General features: G+C 38.1%; 2 protein-coding genes across 8 annotated transcripts in view; one reads left to right on the plus strand and one right to left on the minus strand.

Annotated features, from left to right (window-relative positions):
* Positions 1–1,164: 1,164 nt before the first annotated feature.
* On the minus strand, positions 1,165–18,101 carry ODR4 (odr-4 GPCR localization factor homolog). Of its 5 annotated transcripts, none has more exons than XM_083847124.1 (14): positions 17,980–18,101; positions 16,851–16,985; positions 16,273–16,404; positions 15,812–15,907; positions 14,557–14,663; positions 13,452–13,488; positions 13,180–13,320; positions 12,466–12,561; positions 11,864–11,929; positions 10,169–10,297; positions 9,428–9,518; positions 7,619–7,804; positions 3,568–3,660; positions 1,165–2,342 (listed from the first exon to the last, which is right to left on the minus strand). In XM_083847124.1, the coding sequence occupies exons 2-14, from the start codon at positions 16,947–16,949 to the stop codon at positions 2,275–2,277; spliced, it is 1,341 nt and encodes a 446-aa protein (XP_083703250.1). In that variant the 5' UTR covers positions 16,950–16,985; positions 17,980–18,101; the 3' UTR covers positions 1,165–2,274. The 5 variants fall into 5 exon arrangements, with proteins under 5 accessions (XP_083703250.1, XP_083703253.1, XP_083703252.1 ...); XM_083847127.1 differs by having other exon boundaries at positions 16,265–16,404; positions 17,980–18,059; XM_083847126.1 differs by lacking the exon at positions 17,980–18,101 and adding an exon at positions 17,453–17,955 and having other exon boundaries at positions 16,265–16,404.
* Positions 18,033–20,580, plus strand: part of TPR (translocated promoter region, nuclear basket protein) — a 45,819-nt gene continuing 43,271 nt past the window's right edge. For 2 of the 3 annotated variants that reach the window (XM_083847062.1, XM_083847063.1), the window contains exons 1-2: positions 18,033–18,265; positions 19,576–19,680. In XM_083847062.1, the coding sequence (XP_083703188.1) occupies positions 18,115–18,265; positions 19,576–19,680 (256 nt within the window). In that variant the 5' untranslated portion in view covers positions 18,033–18,114. The remainder of the gene's footprint in view (positions 18,266–19,575; positions 19,681–20,580) is intronic. The other variant, XM_083847061.1, reaches the window with a different exon arrangement.

Here is a 20,580-nt window from a genome sequence, read left to right on the forward strand (position 1 = left end):
CTGAAGGCTTAATTTGACAATTAATGTGATAACATCATAAAGATCATTTAGTACATTTTGAAATATGTCTGCATGTGGAAGGGAGAACAGAGAGAGTTCTTTGCAAGGGGATCCATGGAACGTCTAAACAAGCTGTACTTTTTATACCACAGCTGCCAAACACAATGAAGATCTGTTGTGGTTTAGATCTATAAAGATCTATAGGAAGAGCATTTCCTTTCGGGTGCAATTTTCCTTTCGGGTGCAAGTGTCTCAAATGTTGTACTTCCCCCTTCCTTGGCTTAGTTTTGAGTAAGAGACACCTACAGAAAAACACGCACTGAGGTGGACACTGAAGCACTTTGCAGTTGAGTGTTTCTCTTTACAGAGAAGCTAGGCATTTTGAGACTGAAGTAGAAAACTTTAAAAAGCATTACAGAAGCAGACAGTTTCTTGCATTTCTTTCATGGCGCTGTACACAGAAACTGCATGCAACCTCCACTTGGAGGCTAGCAAGAGGGGTGCAATTTAGTGACTGTGTTGTTGTTGTTTAGGGTACAAAGATCACGCTTTGTTTTCTAATCTCATACCGAATGATTTAACCATTAAGCCAGACAACAGTCACACTTGGGCAAGAAAATATCAAGTGGATACAAGTTTAAGAGCATGCTTGTTTAAAAAATCAAGAGGGAACTTCTATGAAATCAAGCCCTGGTCCTCCAGAGACCCAGATAAGAATGAGACAAATAGAACAATGGGTAGGGAAAAAACAACAACTTTTTCTTCCCATTATTACCCTGCCCTACCTTCTTATATAGGCTGTAGTAGAGCAATTTTTAGACCAAGCGTGAATTTACCAATGTGCTTCAAAACGTCTCATTTCCTGGACAGCACCCAACTTCTACCACAGGAGTGCTGGAATTGACTGCTTTTGCATAATGTCACTTTGTATACTGATTCCACTCATTTGCACAGAATAACACGCATCTATAAAATATGCAGCAGCTGAAGGACTTACTTGAAAGCAATGTTTCCAATTATAACACTCACTTCTCACTGAGAGGCTCTACTTGAGCAATACTGAGCACAAAAGATCAGCACTGTGTTCCAAAACACAGTTCAACACTCAAAGCAGATAATTTTAACAAACACGTGAAAACAGAATACACTGACGAGACAAGAGGATTTAAAATGCATCTTTTTCATTGTTGTCTTTTAATAAAAGTATCAATACATACTTTATTATGCTTTAGAACATAAATGTTTATTTATCATAGTGCTCCAGAACCTTTACACTAAAAAGAAATTCGCAGTGGTATTAAAATGCCCTAAAATCTGGAATTCTAATTCAGATCCAAACAAACATCATATTTCATATATGCATTGCCTTTACAAATCTTTACTAGAGTTTTTCCTTCCTCCTGCTTTCCTCATGGCAAGTTTACAATAACGTTATTGCCTAACATACCCAGGAGAATATCTTATAAAGAAAAATTATCTGCTTATATTCTAAAAATCATGATTAGCAAACAAATTTTGACAACTTAGTTATCTACAAGATAATTAGAGCTGCCTAGATGAAGCTGTTGATGAAATAGTTAACATTTTAAGACAAAGCTGACTGAATCAGGGCTGGACAAAGAAATTGTCATCAGAAGTCAGCAAGTAAAAGGCAGCATTATCTATATCCCAGAAGCTCAATATATTTTACTGATTTCTGAGTTCTCCAGGTCTTGAACTAAGGTATTTACAGTCTGAATTGGTCTACCAGAAACTATTTGTATACCTAGTAAGACAGTTAACTAATATTAACTAAAAATGCACGTGGTAAGATGTTGGCTTCATAAAACCTAATTTTTCCCTGATTAAGTTTAATGAGATAAGATTTCTCTTAACAATCTTAAGCTCTAAAGCAAGAATTGCCATACTGGGTAACTCTGCTAGTATTACCAATAGCCTGAAAAACACCAGCAGAAGCATTTTACATTAAAATAACAAGTTAGAGAAAAATGGAGGTTCTGTATTGGTTTAGGGGCTATTTCTAGAGCACAGTACTATTAATTTATACATAGTAACAGATCTAGCTTCTTAAGAACTTGATTCACTGGCTACTTGATATAGTAACTACGTGCTGGAACAAGGTAACTGAATGTATCATTACAATTTATATTGCATATCTAACTGGTGTCATTTAGGTAACAATTCTCAGTTACTAATGTATTAAACTCAGATGTTTCAGTCTTGTGTAAGTGTGATTACTGATCAATATGTCAATGAGGCTTCTTTTTCTTGACTTCAGTCGCTGAAGTAATTGAAAGAGAAGATTGATGCAAAGACTGCAACAGCAGCTGCTATTACCACACCTAAAAACAACAAAAGAAATGAATTCAATGAGTGGCAATGGCAGCACAGTCATCAGCAGTTAGGGTGTGGAGGGCAGGGTCAATGTGAATGACAAGCAAGAGGAAAAACAGTAAAAGCCACCCCAAAAGCTAAATACACGACTGCTAAGCCTAAATCAAAACCTACAATCTCAGTTAATTAAATTATAGAAGAACCACATAACATTTCTGATCAGAGCAGGCTCCTTCCAGAACTCCAGCTGCGTATTCTGCAGTAACTTGGCCATGTCCTGGCCCATAAAATCATGCTATGACTCCACACTACTGCTTAATTCAAGGAAGAAGACTAGCAAAAAAAAAAAAGCTTTAAGAAACAAAAGTTACTAAGTTTTTCCTTTCCTGTGTGGCACCTACTCCTTAAGTCTTTTTGTACAACAACAGTCATTTTCTTATTAATAGTTTGTTACTGATGCAGTTGAGTAGAACGTACTAGGAAAAAAGACTGATGATTCACAGGAAAACATGGTTATATGCAAAACAAACAGAAATTAATACTCTTCTGCTTTAACCATTCCAGTTGCCATGTTCTAGGCTTAAGAATTAATGGAAAGCAAATGATATTGTTTTGTTGACTGAAGTGTAATTATTATAAGACAAAAAGGCAGTCAAAGTTCACACCAAAGGGAACTCCAGTAAGTATAGACAGATGTATGAGAGCTGGACCAAGGGATATCATGGAGATGTTGTAGTTGGAGGAGTTCTGTGACTGCACTTCCCCCAGTTTCTGAGTCTGACAATTACCACCCAAGCCCATACATATTTGTCAGCATCAGAAGAAGCTTAATGAGTCACTAGCCAATTTCAGGATGCCTATTTGAACAAGCCACTCAACTGTGGTTTTGTTTTTCCAACTACAGAATTATAGAAGTGATGGCTCTCCAACAAAGAAAGAAATCTACTTAAGCTTTCTGTATCAACTTGTAGGCTGAACAAACTGCAAGCACTGGTTTTGTTCAAATATCAGCTTGCAGTTCTTTCCTCCCCCAAAACACCCTGCTTCTACAGCTGTGAAATCAGGACACATCTTAAAAAAGCTGTTGCATTAGGACAGCAGGAGGGATTAAGACATTTTTTAATTAATCTTGCCAGCTGTGAGAATAACACCACCACTGTGGAAGCAAATTTTAGTGAAAGGAACCCATTAGAATTTCTGGATTGCCACAACTGAAACAGTGAAGTAACATACCTATGTTTTGTTGCAGTTTCAACAGCAACGTTGCTTTTGTCAGTTGTTTCTGTTGTGTGTCATCTGTGTTTTCAGTAACTGGACAAATATCAACTGCATGGAAATCAAGTGAACAATACCAGGTGAAAAGCTAACATCTGCATTTCATACTTGTGTTAATGCAAAATACTATCAACTTCATATCAACTTCACAAAGTACATTTATGTTAGAAAAAACAGTTTTATTCTAGTAGAAATGGTACAGCAGCTACCCCAGACATATGAGAGAGAGACTAACAAACTGCTCCCGTTCTGAAAACGAAGACAAAGAGGAAAAAAAAAATACAACAGTGCCAAATATCAAGTCTACAAAATATTGATCTAAATAATAAATGGATCTCCCATTTCCAGAGTGAGGTTGTCAATCTGCTTTAATAAAAAATTACATAGCTGAGTAATACAAGGCACATCCCATTATGATTCATGTGCTAATGATTCATGGAAAAGTACTTTATCATAAAACATTGGGGAATGTATAAACCAAATGTGTGATCAGATAGGCTGTTTCTGTCATCTAAGATGAATCATGTATATGTATCTTCAGAATCTTAAGTCTAACTTGCACAAGATCTTGAGTTTCAAAAAAGCACTCAAACTAGTCTTTTACAACCTGTCTTTAGCCATTTCTACCCCTGAATTGACCAGCTTTGTATAGGATAGACAGTTCTTAACTGCTATGCTGTATGATATGAAACTTAACAGGATATACATACATACACACCAAGCATAAACACAGCTTTAAAACATCTCTGCAACCTGCACAAAATACATAAAATAATGGCAAAAAATTTCAATGTATGGAAGTGAGTTTTTGAACGGGAATTAACATCACTTCAAAGTCCATTTGAGGATGTTGTTTCATCATTATTTTTTCTGTGCAAAGGAAAACACGCCCTCACCTGCCTAAAATATGAGGCAGAAATCTGCAACTAGCATACATTAAATAAGTGATTAACTGTTACAAAATAGCTTTTCAATTAAGTACCTTAACCAGCAAAATAAGAGCATCATATTCTCTCCAAAGTGCTTAATAGTTTTCAATTCCCTAAACAGCATCTTACTTTTAGAGAAGCTGACCATATTTCTTGGGTCCCTGCTGAAGCCTAGATCCAGCAGGTTACCTTCTGCTTTATTTCTGATGAGCAAGTAGGATAGTTTGTGCCCTCTACCTTTACTTTTTTTACCTACTGTTTTAAGGACAGTTACACCTCTCTGAAAGAAACTGTTGAAGCTGCACATGAAGGCAGCAAAGCTCACTTGTTCAGGGAAAAAAAAAAGGAAAGAAGCAGTAAAGAAAACCCTCGAGCTATTTAGTTACTGAAGGTATTTATGCCATTAAGTTATGGAAGGCCTGTATTTGAAGCAGCTGTGGTATAAATCACAAGGTGTTTTTGAAAGCAGAAGCTTTCCATTACCAGTTATATGAATCCTTAATTCTTCATTAATTCTTCAATTTTCTAACAAAGATGGGGGAGATTACCACCACCACCTCATCTACCCAGTGTATTTAACATCCCCCACCCCGAGAAGGAACAGGGATTTAGTAAAGCCAATAATAAATGCAGAGCTTTCAATTGCATGTATTAAAGTACTAAATAGCTTGAAACCACAGTGTTAGAGCCGTTTATAACTTTCAATTATAAATAGGTCATTTTCTTCTCTTTTCCAAGTAACAATTTTAAAGCATGGCCCATAGTGACCTCGCTAGAGAGCTGTTCAAAGAATTGAGAGAATAAAACTGCAGGATACAGCAGCAGGCCGTATTAAGAAAGCACACCTGACCCTCTCAAAAATATCTTTGTCATGTGTGCTGACTAAATGCTGCTTAAGAAATAATCTTTTCACAGCGTTGATTGGATGCTCTTCTTTACAAGTTTCCTGTTTTAAAGAGCACCGTTTAAAAAGCCTGGTCATTTTTTTGAATTTTAAACAGTACTTTTTAAAAGCAAAGGTTCCCCACAATTTTGTAATGGATATAATTTCCACAGTTAATTAAAGGTTGGTGTCTAAAACCACATTAATTGGGATACAAACATAAAGATGTCAAAATTCACAGCAAAACAATTTTTATATCCATTAGTGAATATTGGCTGTCATTACTAAAGCCAGCTCTAAGCTCTGAGAAACAACAAATCCCACCCATATTAGAATGATGCACTGTGAACGCACAAGGGAAACCCCAAACTCTAATGCCACAAAAGCAATCTATAGCAACTTCATCTCAAAGTACCAATAAAAGTCAAACTGCAAAATGAATGCTTTTCTTTACAATTGATAATATTTGGGGGGGGAAAAAGAAAAGAGCAGGCGGCTAACAGGTCTAATTTTTAAAATGGCCTCCTAGCATTAATAAAAGTGAAGAGGCATTTTAATAAATGACAAGCTAATAATTTCACAATAATCATCAGAATCAAACAGCATGGCATTCATAGCATTATTGCCACCACCACTATTAACAGAACTCATTCTTATAGACAAAGATTTTGGTGTTCACTGGGGCAAGGCCAGTCTCTCATTTTTTTCTGAAATCCTTTTAGTATGCTTTTCCACTTTCTTCTTCTATACGTTTACTTTAATTCACATTAAAAAAAATACCATGTGCCTAGCTCTATAACCAGCAAGTTACGAGAACAGCTGACAAAGTGAGTTTGGTTATCTGGACATCACTTTAGACACATTAGTGGCATCAAATCTTTGTGATGCATTACTGTTACTCTAAATTATGCTTTCCTCCTACCTCCAAATCATACATCCTTACATAAGCAATAAAACCAAACTGAGTCATCATGTTTCCCCCCACACACCTACCTGTAGTGCTGCTACAACAACGTTAATTTACTTCCCTAAGTTACACTAATTGTTTAATGATCACTAACAATTAGCTTTAAGATTACTAAAGTTACTCTTATAATACAAGGCAGATTTTTATTGGCTTTACTGTTTTTTCTTTAGGCTCTTGAGCTGTGCACATCTTTTACTTCTCAACTTGATGAGTCAGATTCACTGCTAACAGGTTTAGTTAACACCTAGAAATACTGATTTATTCAGAAAGACATACGGATTTATGGTTAGTTCTCAAATTAAGAAATACAAAAAACCCTCTGAGTACACAAGCAGGTCAAACAGAATATCAGTAATCACAGTTGAACTTTGAGAGCATGTTGGCTAAACATCTCCTTTTTTTGCCCACAAGTATCAATATAAAGAAAAGTGTTTACTTCTATTATCTGAGAATCAGCGGGACTTTTTTTGTATTCAGATTACAAAACTCTAAGCAGCAGCTCATGATGACATGTGGGAGGAATCTCTTCCAAGAGGTGACAGGAAGTATTACTAGATCCATTTCACAGATTTGGCTTCAACATTGAAATAAAACTCATATGGAAAAAATATGAAACAATTTAAGTCAGATTATTCAGAAAAAAAATCAATAATTAGATTATAACAATATCTGTATTAAAAAATATAAGTCTCATAGACAGATCATAAACTTATAAGACATTCAGTAGATGAAAAGCTCTGTTGATTTTCTTTCCCTTTCGAATGAACCACAAAACTTCAGTTTTGAAGCACTGTATTTGGCACATAAAATACAACACTCAGAACAAAGAAGGAACTTGATATTTTTGAAGGGGTCTTGTCATGAGAACTTCTTGAAAGACATAAGACTATTTTATTTTTGCTAATAGCTTCATCCTCTACTATCTATCTGAACTTCACGAGCTGCAACCATAGTTGCACAAATAATGCAAGCAATGAAACAGCATATTTTTTTCTGGAGGGCAAGCGTTCTGTTACAAGCCAAACTCAGAAGCTGCAAGAACCCTTACCATTTTTCAGAAATATGTACAAAATGTAATTAGATTGATATAAAAAAAATGTTTAAGCTTGACAAGTAAACCAACCTTAAACATACTACATTCCATATCTGGATAAAACTGGCCTATGATATTAGTCAACATTTCAGTAATCACAGATGCCTTCTATCCTAGTTCTCAGATACTTTGTTTACCTGTGTTAAGTTCCTCTGCTATATGGATATCTTCAGCTTGCACAGATTGGTCCAACATCTCAACAAAACGTTCCTGAATTTCTCCAGCAGCCTCATCACCGAACTTATAATCACTGAGCATCACACTGGATCCAGCAAAAGGGACAAACAGTCTCTGAGGTAAGACATGATATACCCTCTCAAAGCCTAAAAGAAAATGGGGAAAAATACCATCCAAATAAAAGCCTTGCCAGTTATGATAAGATTCCTAATTAATCTGACAGTAAAACAAAGCTATTGCAAAAGAACTGCTCAAGGTTTCCATGTAAAAATCCTGATTTCAAGCATGGTTTGTTTAGTTGTTACTATTTTATGAAAGTTTTGGCTGCTATTATACTGATTTATGTTTTCACATTACTCTCTCCAGAAATATCTGAGAGACCTCCAAAACAGACTATAAAATGTTAAACAGACCTTTTATCATGTTTACAATAACTAGCAAAAGAACTCTGGGAAAGACTGAAGATAAGAGTGTACACAGGACAGCATATAATTTCAACACAGAGGATTTGCAAACACTTGGCTGCTTTATTGCATGCTTACAGCCACAAAGCATGGGTGCCATCTAAAGAGGAAACTGAAAACTGCATGCAAATAAAAGCATCAATTTTAAAGCACGGAGTTTAGATAAAAGTTAGCTAACAGTAATGTAGAACGGTATAGCACACCAAAAAGAACTGTTACCCTAAAGTAAATGATAATTCTGAACACAAGTTCTTTTTCCTTATATGATCAACCTGTTTCCATTTCTTTTCCATTTTTTCTAAAATCACTACAAAAGATGGTATCTTCTACAAGGTTTTCCTCTATATATGATCTTCAAACAGATATTTCAACTAATATTTGCTTTTTTTAAAAAAGTAGATAACACAGTATCATTACACTGTCTCAAAAAAGTTTAAAGAATCATCCAGCATGAGCTAGCAGATTTGGTCTCTGTATATATCCCATCGGTTTTTAATATGTTCAGGATAAGAACTTTTATTTTCATGAGATCAACTTGCATTGTGTTCTGGCTTCTGTTAGGATGCTCTGATAAATTCAAACCAATGCAATTTAGCAACTATTAGTGGTGTTGAAGTAAGATCTATTTCTTTAAATGATACCAAGCCTGTAAAATGAAATTTGAAGTGATTAGAAGTTCTGCGGGAAGAGCCAAAATGGATGATATATTTGCATAGTTAATTTGAAAATGAGAGTTAGGATACTTTTTCACACCATAATGACCAGATACAATGCCATATTTAATTTAACAGAGATGAAGTACTGGACTTCAAAGATCATGTCCCACTAGCGTTCATAATACAGGTGATGTAAGAACATCCAAGGCCACGTCCGGCTAGTTCTTTAATCTTGACAAATTTTATATCTTTAATTTCAATATTAATAGGAATACCATAGAGAGATTTAAAAAAAACACACACCACAAATGTGCTAGTTACAATTAGAAGCTCAATAACAGGAGCTTCAACTACAGATTTATAAAAAAAGTTACAAAATTCACAATCATTGAGAAAGAGGCTGAAATTGCATTTTGTGGTTAGAAGAACTGAACAAAAATCTGTTCGAAAACTGTGATACCAATGAACATATATAAACTTAACCAAAATTCTCCAGATTTAAGAAGAAGTCAGTGCTGCCAAATAGAAACTGTGCCATTTGCTTTTAACTCTGCTCTAAGTATAGTGGAAATTCAGTACGCCAGCTGATTTTTCTATAAAAACACAAAAATCACTGCAAATGTAAATGGATTTTTCCATGAATTCCTACTTTTTTTGTGAGGTCCTTCATTTATAATGAGATCCTCAAACAGGATTTCACAACGATCATTCAATGTGTTTATTATGTCTCTTTTCAAAGCCTGCAAAGAAAAAGACAAAGCATGAGCAATATAAGAGACATCTGCAAACCTTTTGACTAGTAAGAAACAACAAAAGAAGTCCCTCATGGGTCAAACCCTTGTTGAAAGATTAGTTTTCCAGACAATAAAAGCTCTAAAGAGAATTAAAAGTCCAATAAAGACCAGCTAACATCACAAGAATATAAACCAGAAAACAACAAAGCAAAGATGAAAGCAGACAAAAAATTAGTACTGTTAGAACTAAAAATTTCTGAGCATTACTACTAAAAACAAACAAAAGACAATCACAAGGCATTGATTTAATAAGAAACAAGAAAAAACTGGATTTTCTCATTTATGTGTACATAAATATACAGTCTGAAATATTTTCTTAATTAAAAAAACTTGTCACAGCCTAATCGTGTTTATAAATTGTACAAAGACTCACCAGAGAACAGTATTAACAGAAGACATATCTGCTAAAAGCAAGAAAGGAATTGAATCCATCACACACACACAGATGATTTCAGAAACAAATCTGTAAGTTCAAGAGGTGAATGTTTCAACACCAGTTTAGACCTCACCATTTTGGCAAAGAAAAAAGCAGTATGATAAACTTCAAATATTTTAGAAAAAAATTCTGATGAACTGCTAGTTCATTTTTTCACTACCTGAACAGCTTCTTTAACTTTTGGCTTGTTGTTATGTACATAGGCTCTGCATTTCACAGCACCTTTGAGATTTATGGAACCACTGCAGACTTGGACTGTTGCTGTTGATCTATGGCTTGAACCCTGGGACTGAAAAATAAATGTTTCAATTTTATCTTGTTACCTAGGCACTTGCAGCATGATTAAGAAAAAACAGAACTAGGAAATTAATAGCATACCTTAAGATGTTTACACATAATCTGTCTTCCCTCATAATTTGTCAGTTTTTGTTTGTTTTGTTAGCTACGACTGAGAATCTCTCTCCTTTTCCATTATGTATGATGTATTTACTTTGCCAGACATTCCATTTTTTGTGATTTAAATATTTGTGTCTATAGGATTTCTCAAACCTTCCAGGGAAGTGGCTTGTGAGTTTTTTTATTATTATTCAGAGGTTTATATATTTACTACGTAGTAAGCATAACGTAGGGTATCCTGAAAGCCATCCCATCAGTCAGCAATAAATCATAAATCTGGTCATGTTCAGAACTGTATCGAACTGCTGCTGCATACAAATAGTTCCCCTGATTACCAAAACAATGAGTACATTCTAGAAAGCATTTTAAGAAAACACCTGGAAACACGTAGATTCGTAACTTCCACATGAACTGCTTAACTGACTCATGTCATGACTGGAAACCCTTTTAAAAAGCGTAATGGTTTTAAATTAAAAGAGTGTAAATTTAGACTAGATACAAAGAGGAAATTCTTTACTATAGGGATGGTGAGGCACTGGAACAGGTTGCCCAGAGAAGCTGCAGATGCTCCATCCTTGGAAGTGGAGACCAGGTTTGATGTAGCTTTGAGAACACAGGTGTAGTGGGAGGTGTCCCTGCCCATGGCAGGGGGTTGGAACCAGATAATTCTTAAGGTCCCCTCCAACCCAAACCATACTATGAGTCTATGATAATGTCAAAATAAAAAGCTTTCCTTACTCTGAAGCAATTAACCATTGGAGCAATGTAACAACAAAAGTAGATGAGTTTCTCTCAATTCTTAAAAATGACACTTTATAAATGTATAAATGCTTTGCTAGATGCAACTTTAGAGAATCCTATGTGACAAAACAGGTTGGCCTGTTTACAAAAGGAAGCCTACAAAACAATGCCTATACATTGGACTTTACAAACATGGCTGGGGCACCTAATTCAAATGTCATACACAACATAAGCTCTGCTGGAGTGGAAACTAACACAGACCCGACAGCTCCAGATTATGATTCAGCTCACAGGATCTGCTTCTTAACCCCAATCCAGTGACTGAGTTTCTGCTGAAAGTATTCAAGTAAATGTCCAAAGATAGCCATGACAAACTAAAGCACAGGGTTCGTTCTGAACATCAGAATGCAGTCACTGTGAACATAATGTATGCAGGGAGGTACAGGTGTCCTACTACCAACTGAATTAGTTCGTAGAACTTCATTTCTCTAACCAGCGGTTCAAATTTTCCTCACAACTATATTGTGCAACTCTTAACAACATGACTATCACACTACAAAAATTTCAAAGACAAAAAGCATTCCAATCTGTCCATAGCCAATTTCACAGCCAATATCCAAGGCTGAAAATATCTTAAGATAAATTAAGTTGGATTTCTAGACAACATGAAGAACGATCTTTCATTTTTTATTGTATTTTATCAGAGTGCACTACTTACCAGCTGTGTCAGAACCTTGACATCAGAAATCTGAGTGCTGTATTGAGTATTTCCTCTTAACTTTTTCTGAGAGAAAATGAATACATCAGATGAAATAGGAAAAATCTCCCTGAATCAGTTATGTCAAGCTGCTTTACAGTTACCTTCACAATAGCATAAAGTGTGCCCTAGTTTATAGCTTTTAAGAGACAAAAACTTATGGAAAACAGCCATGAGAACATAATTACAAAACTAAAAGGAGATATGAACATGGCAGCCACTCTTTATTGAGCATTTTGACACACGTAGGTCTTAGAAATCTCATCACCTACATTTACACCTGACTCAGGTTGTTTAATGAGGCAACAAAACCAGAGACAACATACAGAAATTTTTTTAGTCAGGCTTCACATATAGTAATTGCTTTCACTGTAGTAGAGGAAGAAGAGGCAATTTACTGCAGTGAGGATGGGAAAACAAGGAGTCCTGTGCATTACTTATTTGAAAGAGGCCAAATACATCAACCAACATTGTACAGAAGACCTCCCATTCACTGTTTTATTACACCAGGAGTTTTAACTACAAATCTATTAGAGTTTAATTCCTTGTTGTACAGCACTCACCTGCCCTTCCAGCAGTTCTGTATCATCATCTTTAACTTGTCCATTGATCAGAAAAACACTGTCCTCTATCTGTTTTGACCATCGATTTAATCCATTCTTTAAAAAAAGCAAAGGCAAAAATCTCATAAAAAGAACTTCACTAAAGGAGTTGGACAGTATCATGCTGAAGACTACAGAAATACATGTTTCAAAAGTTACTCTGAGAAGGTTTTAAAGTCTCTGAAATATGTTTATATATTTTTCTATGCCAAATCTTAAAAACAAAGTATTCAGAATATATTGAAATATTCATTTCTTAATGGATAAGTGCTACCCCAGAGATGCGACACACAATTATATTTTTGTAAATTCTATTGAAAGTTAATTTGTATTAAAAGCACCCCACCCCCCCCATTTTAACTGGGTGCAACCTTCCACCAGGTGAAACAGAAGAGATTTTAATTGGGATCCTCATGACATTGCCAATAATTCTGAAAAAAGGGATCTGCCAACACTAAGCACAGCAGAAAAAAATGTGTCAGCATTTTTTATACTAGGAATGCTTACAGTAACTTCAGATAACATTTAAAAGATGAATAATAGTGTCAAACATCCCCTGCTTACTAGTCCTACTCATCTACTCACACTGTGTATTCAAATCTTTGTCTCATGTGATTTCCAGCAGAAAAAGTACTGTAGAAATTAAATACAAGACTGGTGCAGCCAGTTAGTTACCTTGGTATTCTTCTCCAAGTCATGGTTGGGTGAAGTAGCAAGAAGTGGAATGTGGATATTAACATTTACTGTGCAGTCCAAAGACAACCAGGAAGCAGACAGAGCACTCTGATATTTCCAATCTGCTGGTTTAGCTGAACTCTGAGAAAAGAAATAAGCAAGAAAGTGTCTATACAAAACAGTATATAACTAACAATGGTTTTTTTGTTTGTTGTTCTTTTTTGAACATTGTCATGCATTAAAAGCTGCGCAAAAACACAAGTCAAACTTACCTTTGGATCTTGTACATCGTAGGTTCGGCAAACTATTCTTCACTACTTAAAGAAAAAGATTCAGTGAAAAGTAAAAAGCAAATAAGAACAATTACTCTATGCTTTATATAGTAAATTCTTCTCCAATATATGCTTTGAAGAAAGTTCGCATCTTTCATTAGTGTAAAAAAAAAAAGTACAAATAAATTTGACTGTAAATTCAAACTACCATAGTGATGCTGTCCCATCTCTTACAAGTACTAAGATCAACGGGTTTTTACAACCACTGATGTACACATTCGCAATCTGTCCTAGTTTCTCCCACTTTTCTCTGGAAAACCTTGCTTTTTATTGTGTTTATCCTGTTATCAACAGACGTAACATTCTTCTGCAGCACTCGTGTCCACATGCTTGGCACCTCCCCACTACCATTAGAGCACCACTTAACCGCAGTCTTAAGTTGTACAGTATTTCAGATGCTCCCCTTATTTTATACAAATCAAGAAAACTGGTGAAAGGCATAGTTTGATGCCACCACACACAAACCTAATAGTAACAAATCACGGAAATTTTGCAGCAATGAGAAGACCAGCAGCCTTACTTATGGCTAATCAGAAAACTCTATGATTGCAACTTACTGGTCTATCCAAACTCAAACAAATTTCCCTTCCCAATTCATCTACCAGTCTAAAACTTTGCTCTCTATTCCAGTTCTGAAGAAAAAAAAGAACAGTTATGTCTATCGGTGACAGAACACACAGTTTCACCTGGCAGTTTCTATATTAAAAGTACCAAACATAGCACACTCTTTCCTTTTAATCCAGAGAAAAATATAGTTTCTAGTATGAGCAGTCTGATACCCTATCCTAGGTACTCATACAGAATACCCAGAAAAAGAGAGCTACCCATGCCATACCAAACCTTGTGACTGGTTACACTAGGCACAGACAACATATGTTAAATGGACATGGTGCAGTTAACAGAGCAAACCAGAAGACACACTGCTTTTTAAGGTTTGTGTGCCAAACGAACCCTCGGAATCTTAATACAATCTTATATTCAAAAATAACTACAAAAACCAGATTGGGGGTAGTGGCCTCAGTCAAAGCTTGCTAATAAAGGATACTTCTTTGTAGCAGAACAAACTTGAAGGGCTGCTCTGTCTGAGACTTCCTCCTCAGCAGGTTTCCAGAGCCTTCTTTTAGTCAAAGACTTTTCTATTGAGAAGATTACCTAAAGATTAAAAAAAAAAAAGAAAAAGTATTATGGATTTTTCCACGCAAATAATGCATTACAAGTCCCGGTAAATAGCCTTGCACTGAAGTTGTAAACCCAACAGTATCATGACTATAGATAAACTTAAAACACAGCTTATACATCACCAAATTATCACATTAAAAGAACTTCAGCAAAGATTCATAGGCTAATACTCCAAAGAAAAAATTGCTTGTGCAAACTTAATTCAGGTTCCTCTTAAACTGAACCAAGCACATATTTAACTTGTATGCTTTTCTCCTTAGAAAAAATATTAGAGCTTTATTCTTAAGGGTTAAGGATCAGGAAAGGCAGTTGTGCAAAACAGCTATTAAGTCAATAAACAAATTTGAATTCAGCAGTCACTGATCACCTGTACACAAATCATCTTCTCATGCTGGTTTCTAGTTTCAATAATCAATATTGAGACCTGATTATGCTGCACTATAAATATATTCTACTGCCAACGTTCAGTCTTGGACCCAAGGCTTGAAATCTTACTCATGTTAAAATCACTTATGCTTGCCGTATGAAAAGAAGAAAATGAAGCTATATCTAGGGAACAAAAGTGAATGTAGCACTAGATGCTCTGATCCTGTAACAATAAGGCATGTTACTAGACATGGTAGCAAGTAGTTTTCAAATATAATCCCCCACACAACTAAGTCAACATTTATACACAAAATATTCCTTTTAAAGAAACCGGAACTATCGATCCTGCACTATTATAAGTACCTCTAACCAATTCAATCAGTCACAAAGCTAATATGCTACCGTTACTAATGATTGTGCTACAAAGATTTAGCTTAATATAAGCAACTTTAAAAGTATTCTCTTTAACATAGAATGCCCACTTTTAGTAAACACCTTAAGATAGCATATTTGAAGAATTGCTATTGCAGTAACACCCTAAGACACAGAAAGCTAGCAAATGAAGGCTGCCGTACAGTCCCAAAGTACAGCAGTTTCTGAGGTTTCAATCTCAAAACCAGAAATCAAAACTGAAGGTTTTGCCGCTTTATTTCTAAAAGTAGCAAACAACCACGATTACTGAAGACAGTAATAAAAAATTACCCAGCTACACACCTAAAATTATGCTTGTCTTTCCTCCTCTTTCCTCTACTTACCTTGCGCAAAGCATTTTGACTGTCTTTTGACAGTTCTGGAGTTGCAATAATAAACACACCAAGAACTAGTAAACCTCCAGGAAGCATTCTAGAAACCTTAAAAATAGCAAAGAACATGTATTAATAGAAATCAGATATCCAACAGAGGTGTAACTATATATACCAAAAATTCCTAGTGAGAAAAGTATGCACAGAGCAGAAATAAAATAAGCAAGGCTGTTTTTCCCATACAGCATCCTCTGAAATGGAAAAGAGAGTATCTTGCAAATTTTCTCATTTCAGCCCTGTCAAGTCACTGTTTCATCATAAACTCTGAAAACAATATATACAAGTATTTTGGTTTAATTAATATACCAGACCGTGTGCCTAAAAAGGTTCCTTTACTTTGAGAAAGGGGCTAGAGATTACTGAAGTGATAGAAATTTGTTTCTCTCATCCCCTTCAGTAACTCACTGTGCTACCTGACTTGCATGTGCAGTGATCCATTCTTCATCAATGGACTCCAGTTTTGAAGGGCTGGTGTTGCCTTCCTTCTGCTCTTCCTTTGGAGGTGTTCGAACAGCCCGAATAACGTAGTCTCTTTGTGATGAACACTTTCAAAAATATCAATATGAACAAATACAGCATTAGGGTTATATGAAGTCTGGCAATATACTATGTAACACAATACCTGTAAAAGCTGCCTTACAGCATGTAGCATTAAACTCTGTAATAACCTGCCACAAAACTACTTCCTTCACGTTATTCATTTGCCTTAACTCTAAACAAGGTTTTAATGCAAAGTTTTACGACTGAGATTTTTAGTTTCTTTTCTTCGTGTCATATCTTTCAGAAAGAAAAAAAAAAAGAAAAAAGTTTTAGGAGACTTGAGTACTCCACTGACACTGCAAACACTTTATAGCATCCTTTCCAGTTATAGCACGACCCTGCAGCGTTATACAAGCTCAGTATTACATTAATAGACTTAACAACAATGATTAAAGCTAAGGGGAATTTCTCCTACTAACACAAAGGTATGCTACAAGCTTCACAAACTTACCTGCCCTATTAACAGGCCAGTGACATAAGGTTTAAATTTCGTGCTGAGGTCTGAAAGATACTGCCCAACAGCTTCCTCAACAAAGTAAGTTCTACCCATTGCTGCACGTTTAAGACTCAGTATTGCATTTTCAGCCTACAAAACAAAGGGCACATAAAGTCAGAGTATATGCTGGCAACTCTATCTGTTACATGAAAGTAAGTCTCAGATAAAAAATCCTGAATGCATTAATTTTTATGTAGCAAAGATTAACTATCTTTGTGATCTTCAAGTTCCTTTTAACTTAAAAATATAAATCTCTAAACGGAAGGAAAAGTACACACGAGCCTTACTTGAAAGAAACCTATTTTAAAACCCTGGAGGAAAATGCTAGGAAAAACATGCTTCTAAGTAACAGTTTCTTGCTGCATCACATTGCATCAGAGGTAAGCAGGGCGTTTGCTTTCACATTCAGCCCCCCCGGGAAGGAGCTGCTACGCTGCACGTTTGCCCTGAACAAATGTAACGCTAATCATTATGAATTAAAAGCAGGGCGGCTGTGGACTCTCCAAGCGGCCGTCTTTACGGGGACCACAGGAGGGCACAGGGACAAGGGGACTCACCGCGCCCGTACACGCAGACCTGTGCCGGGAAGGGCCCGAGGCGCCGCGGCTGGCCCAGCAGCTGCCGGGGAGCGGCTGAGGTCGGCGGGCACCGGGGGGCGGGGGGGGGGGCAGCGCCTGCGGCCGAAAGCAGCCCGGGGCCGGCGGGGCTGCAGCTGCGGGTCAGGCCAGGCCAGGCCGATGCACAGAGCAGGCACAGAACCGCTCCTCACGGCACCTCACCGCACCGCACATCAGCCCACGCCGCCGGGCCAAAAGCGGCTCCGCTCCGCTGCCCGGGACCGCCCCGGCCACCCCCTCACCGCCTCCCGCCGACGGGGGCGCGCAGCGGGAGGGCTGGCCGCCATGCTGTGTGCGGCAGAAGCCCCAGCGCCGTTCCTCCCCCCCACCGCCGCCGCCGCAGCGCCCGGCCGCGCGGGACGCCCCGTGGAAGCGAAGCGTTCCCCGGCAGGCCCAGCCGCAAAACCTTAACGCCTCGCGGCGCCATTTTAGCCGTGCTCGGGGGGCGACCGGAGGCGCGGCCTCACCCAACATGGCGGACGGAGCTGCCTGACCAGAAGCGGAAGCAGCCGTCAGCGCGCCGGCCGCCGCGCAGGAAAGCTGCGTGTTCCCTGGCGCCCGGCGGTGGCTGGGCGGGGAGGTGCGGCGCGCGCGGCGCCAAGATGGCGGCCGTGCTGCAGCAGGTCCTGGAGCGGGCCGAGCTCGCCAAGCTGCCCAAGGCGGTGCAGGGCAAGCTGGAGCGCTTCCTGGGCGACCAGCAGAGCGAGATCGACGGGCTGCGGGCCAGGCACGAGCGCTTCAAGGTGGACAGCGGTGAGCGCGGGGCGAGGGGCAGCGGGGGCCGGGCCGGGAGCGTCGTGGCCCCCTGACGGGAGGAGCGGGACCGGTGGGGTCGCTCGGCGTGGGGCGGCGAGGGGAGTGTGGTGCTGCTCCCTCGAGGTCTCCTACAGGGTCAGAGCTCCTCCAAAATGGGCGCACAGGGCGTTTTTCGTTATGTTTGCAGAGGTAGCGCCTCGCTTCGGTCAGCTTCGATCCTCGTGGAGGAGCAGTACTGATTTGTTCACTCGACTCCCCAAGTTTTTCCTTTAAATTCTACGCCGGAGACTGCAACCTTTCCGGATAAAGTGCTCCTAATCCAAACAAAGTCTTTGTGTTGGTTTGGAGATTACATGGTCACGGAGAAACTGATGGCTGTGGAGAGCTGGAGTAAAGTGGGAGGAGGGTAGATGAGTGTAAGCCCTGGACATTGCTGACAAAATAAGTTAGTTTACTTAGTAGGCATAAACATTCTATTTTTCCTTCAACTTTTCTGTCTGTTTCACAATAAAAGTCTGGCTACAGTAAGTGATTAAAACGTACTGTAAATTAAGGTAAGTCACAAGTTCTAGCACGTTAGTCTCTTTCATGTACTGGCTTTTCTCATGTAGCTGGAAGGCAGCATTATTTGGAATTTTAGAATGTGGTAGGAAGTATAAAATACATAAAAAAATCTCTCAATACTTCCCTAGAAGTCCACTGTGCCTGATAGATTAACTCTGGTTTAACAAAGCATTTAACAGTTAAGCTCTGTGATACAGTGTTTCAGGTGATGAATCAAAGTTCAGATCTCTTTTTTTTTTTAGTGCTATGAGAAATGCAGCATAGAGCTTGAGAGTTATTTTTTTAAGAACTGTTAAACGTTTTCTAAATTAAATCTCAACACCTAGACTTACATGGCTTTCATTGTATATGTGTAGAGGTAGCCTGTTTTCTTAAATCTAAAGACATAAGAAGCTTTATGTTGACACAACTGAGTGCACTGCATGATTGTGCTAATATAACTCTCTAGCTACATAAAAATTTTCAAGAAGTATAAAAATTAATCAAACTGTTATTTTGTGGATCATTTCTGGAAACATATTTTTCCATATTAAAAATGCATTAAACAATGCTAATTAGGTGTGAAAATTTATCTTTTAACTTCAAAAAGACATTTTTATTCAAATTCTATTTTAGTATTTTAAAAATATTTTATTGACAAATACTGTTTTTGTCTAAAGTCTGTAAATGTGGATCCTTGATAAATAGAAGAAAGAAGAATAACAGTTTTGAAGCAGAATTGAGGCAATATTGTTATTTTTCAGAACAACAGTACTTTGAAGTAGAAAAGCGACTGGCTCAAAGTCAGGAGAGGCTTGTAACTGAGACGCAAGAATGTCAAACTCTCCGTGAGGAGGTTAAAAAGCTTCGTGAGTATAACCGCGCATTCTTAAGACTTGACGGGATTTTAATTCTTTAGTCCAATGTTATGTTGAAATACATTAAGTTTTAAATAGGAGTTGAATACTCAACCATCAAATGCAATTATTACTTCTGCAAACAGGGAGGTTTTGTGCTTATGTATGTCTGCATTTTTAATGGAATTTTCTGTTCTAATGGGGAAAAAATTATAATAGTAATATGGTGGTTTACATATTTCTCTTCACAATAAACGCCTCTGACCCCAGTGACTATTTGAGGCTGCTGCAATACTGCCTAGTCCACCCAGTCCACTTACTGGATTTTTATTACAGATTCACAGATTCACAGATTCACAGATTTCTCTAGGTTGGAAGAGACCTCAAGATCATCGAGTCCAACCTCCGACCTAACACTAAGTACTCCACTAAACCATATCCCTAAGCTCTACATCTAAACGTCTTTTAAAGACCTCCAGGGATGGTGACTCCACCACCTCCCTGGGCAGCCCGTTCCAATGCTTAATAACCCTTTCGGTAAAGAAGTACTTCCTAACATCCAACCTAAAACTCCCCTGTCGCAACTTTAGCCCATTCCCCCTCGTCCTGTCACCAGGCACGTGGGAGAATAGACCAACCCCCACCTCTCTACAGCCTCCTTTCAGGTAACTGTAGAGAGCGATGAGGTCTCCCCTGAGCCTCCTCTTCTCCAGGCTGAACAAGCCCAGCTCCCTCAGCCGCTCCTCGTAAGACTTGTTCTCCAGACCCCTCACCAGCTTGGTCGCCCTTCTCTGGACTCGCTCGAGCACGTCCATGTCCTTCCTGTAGCGAGGGGCCCAAAACTGAACACAGTACTCGAGGTGCGGCCTCACCAGAGCCGAGTACAGGGGCACAATCACTTCCCTCGACCTG

The sequence above is a fragment of the Anser anser genome (genome assembly GCF_964211835.1).
Source record: "Anser anser genome assembly, chromosome: 8".
In the NCBI taxonomy this organism is placed as follows: Eukaryota; Metazoa; Chordata; class Aves; order Anseriformes; family Anatidae; genus Anser; species Anser anser.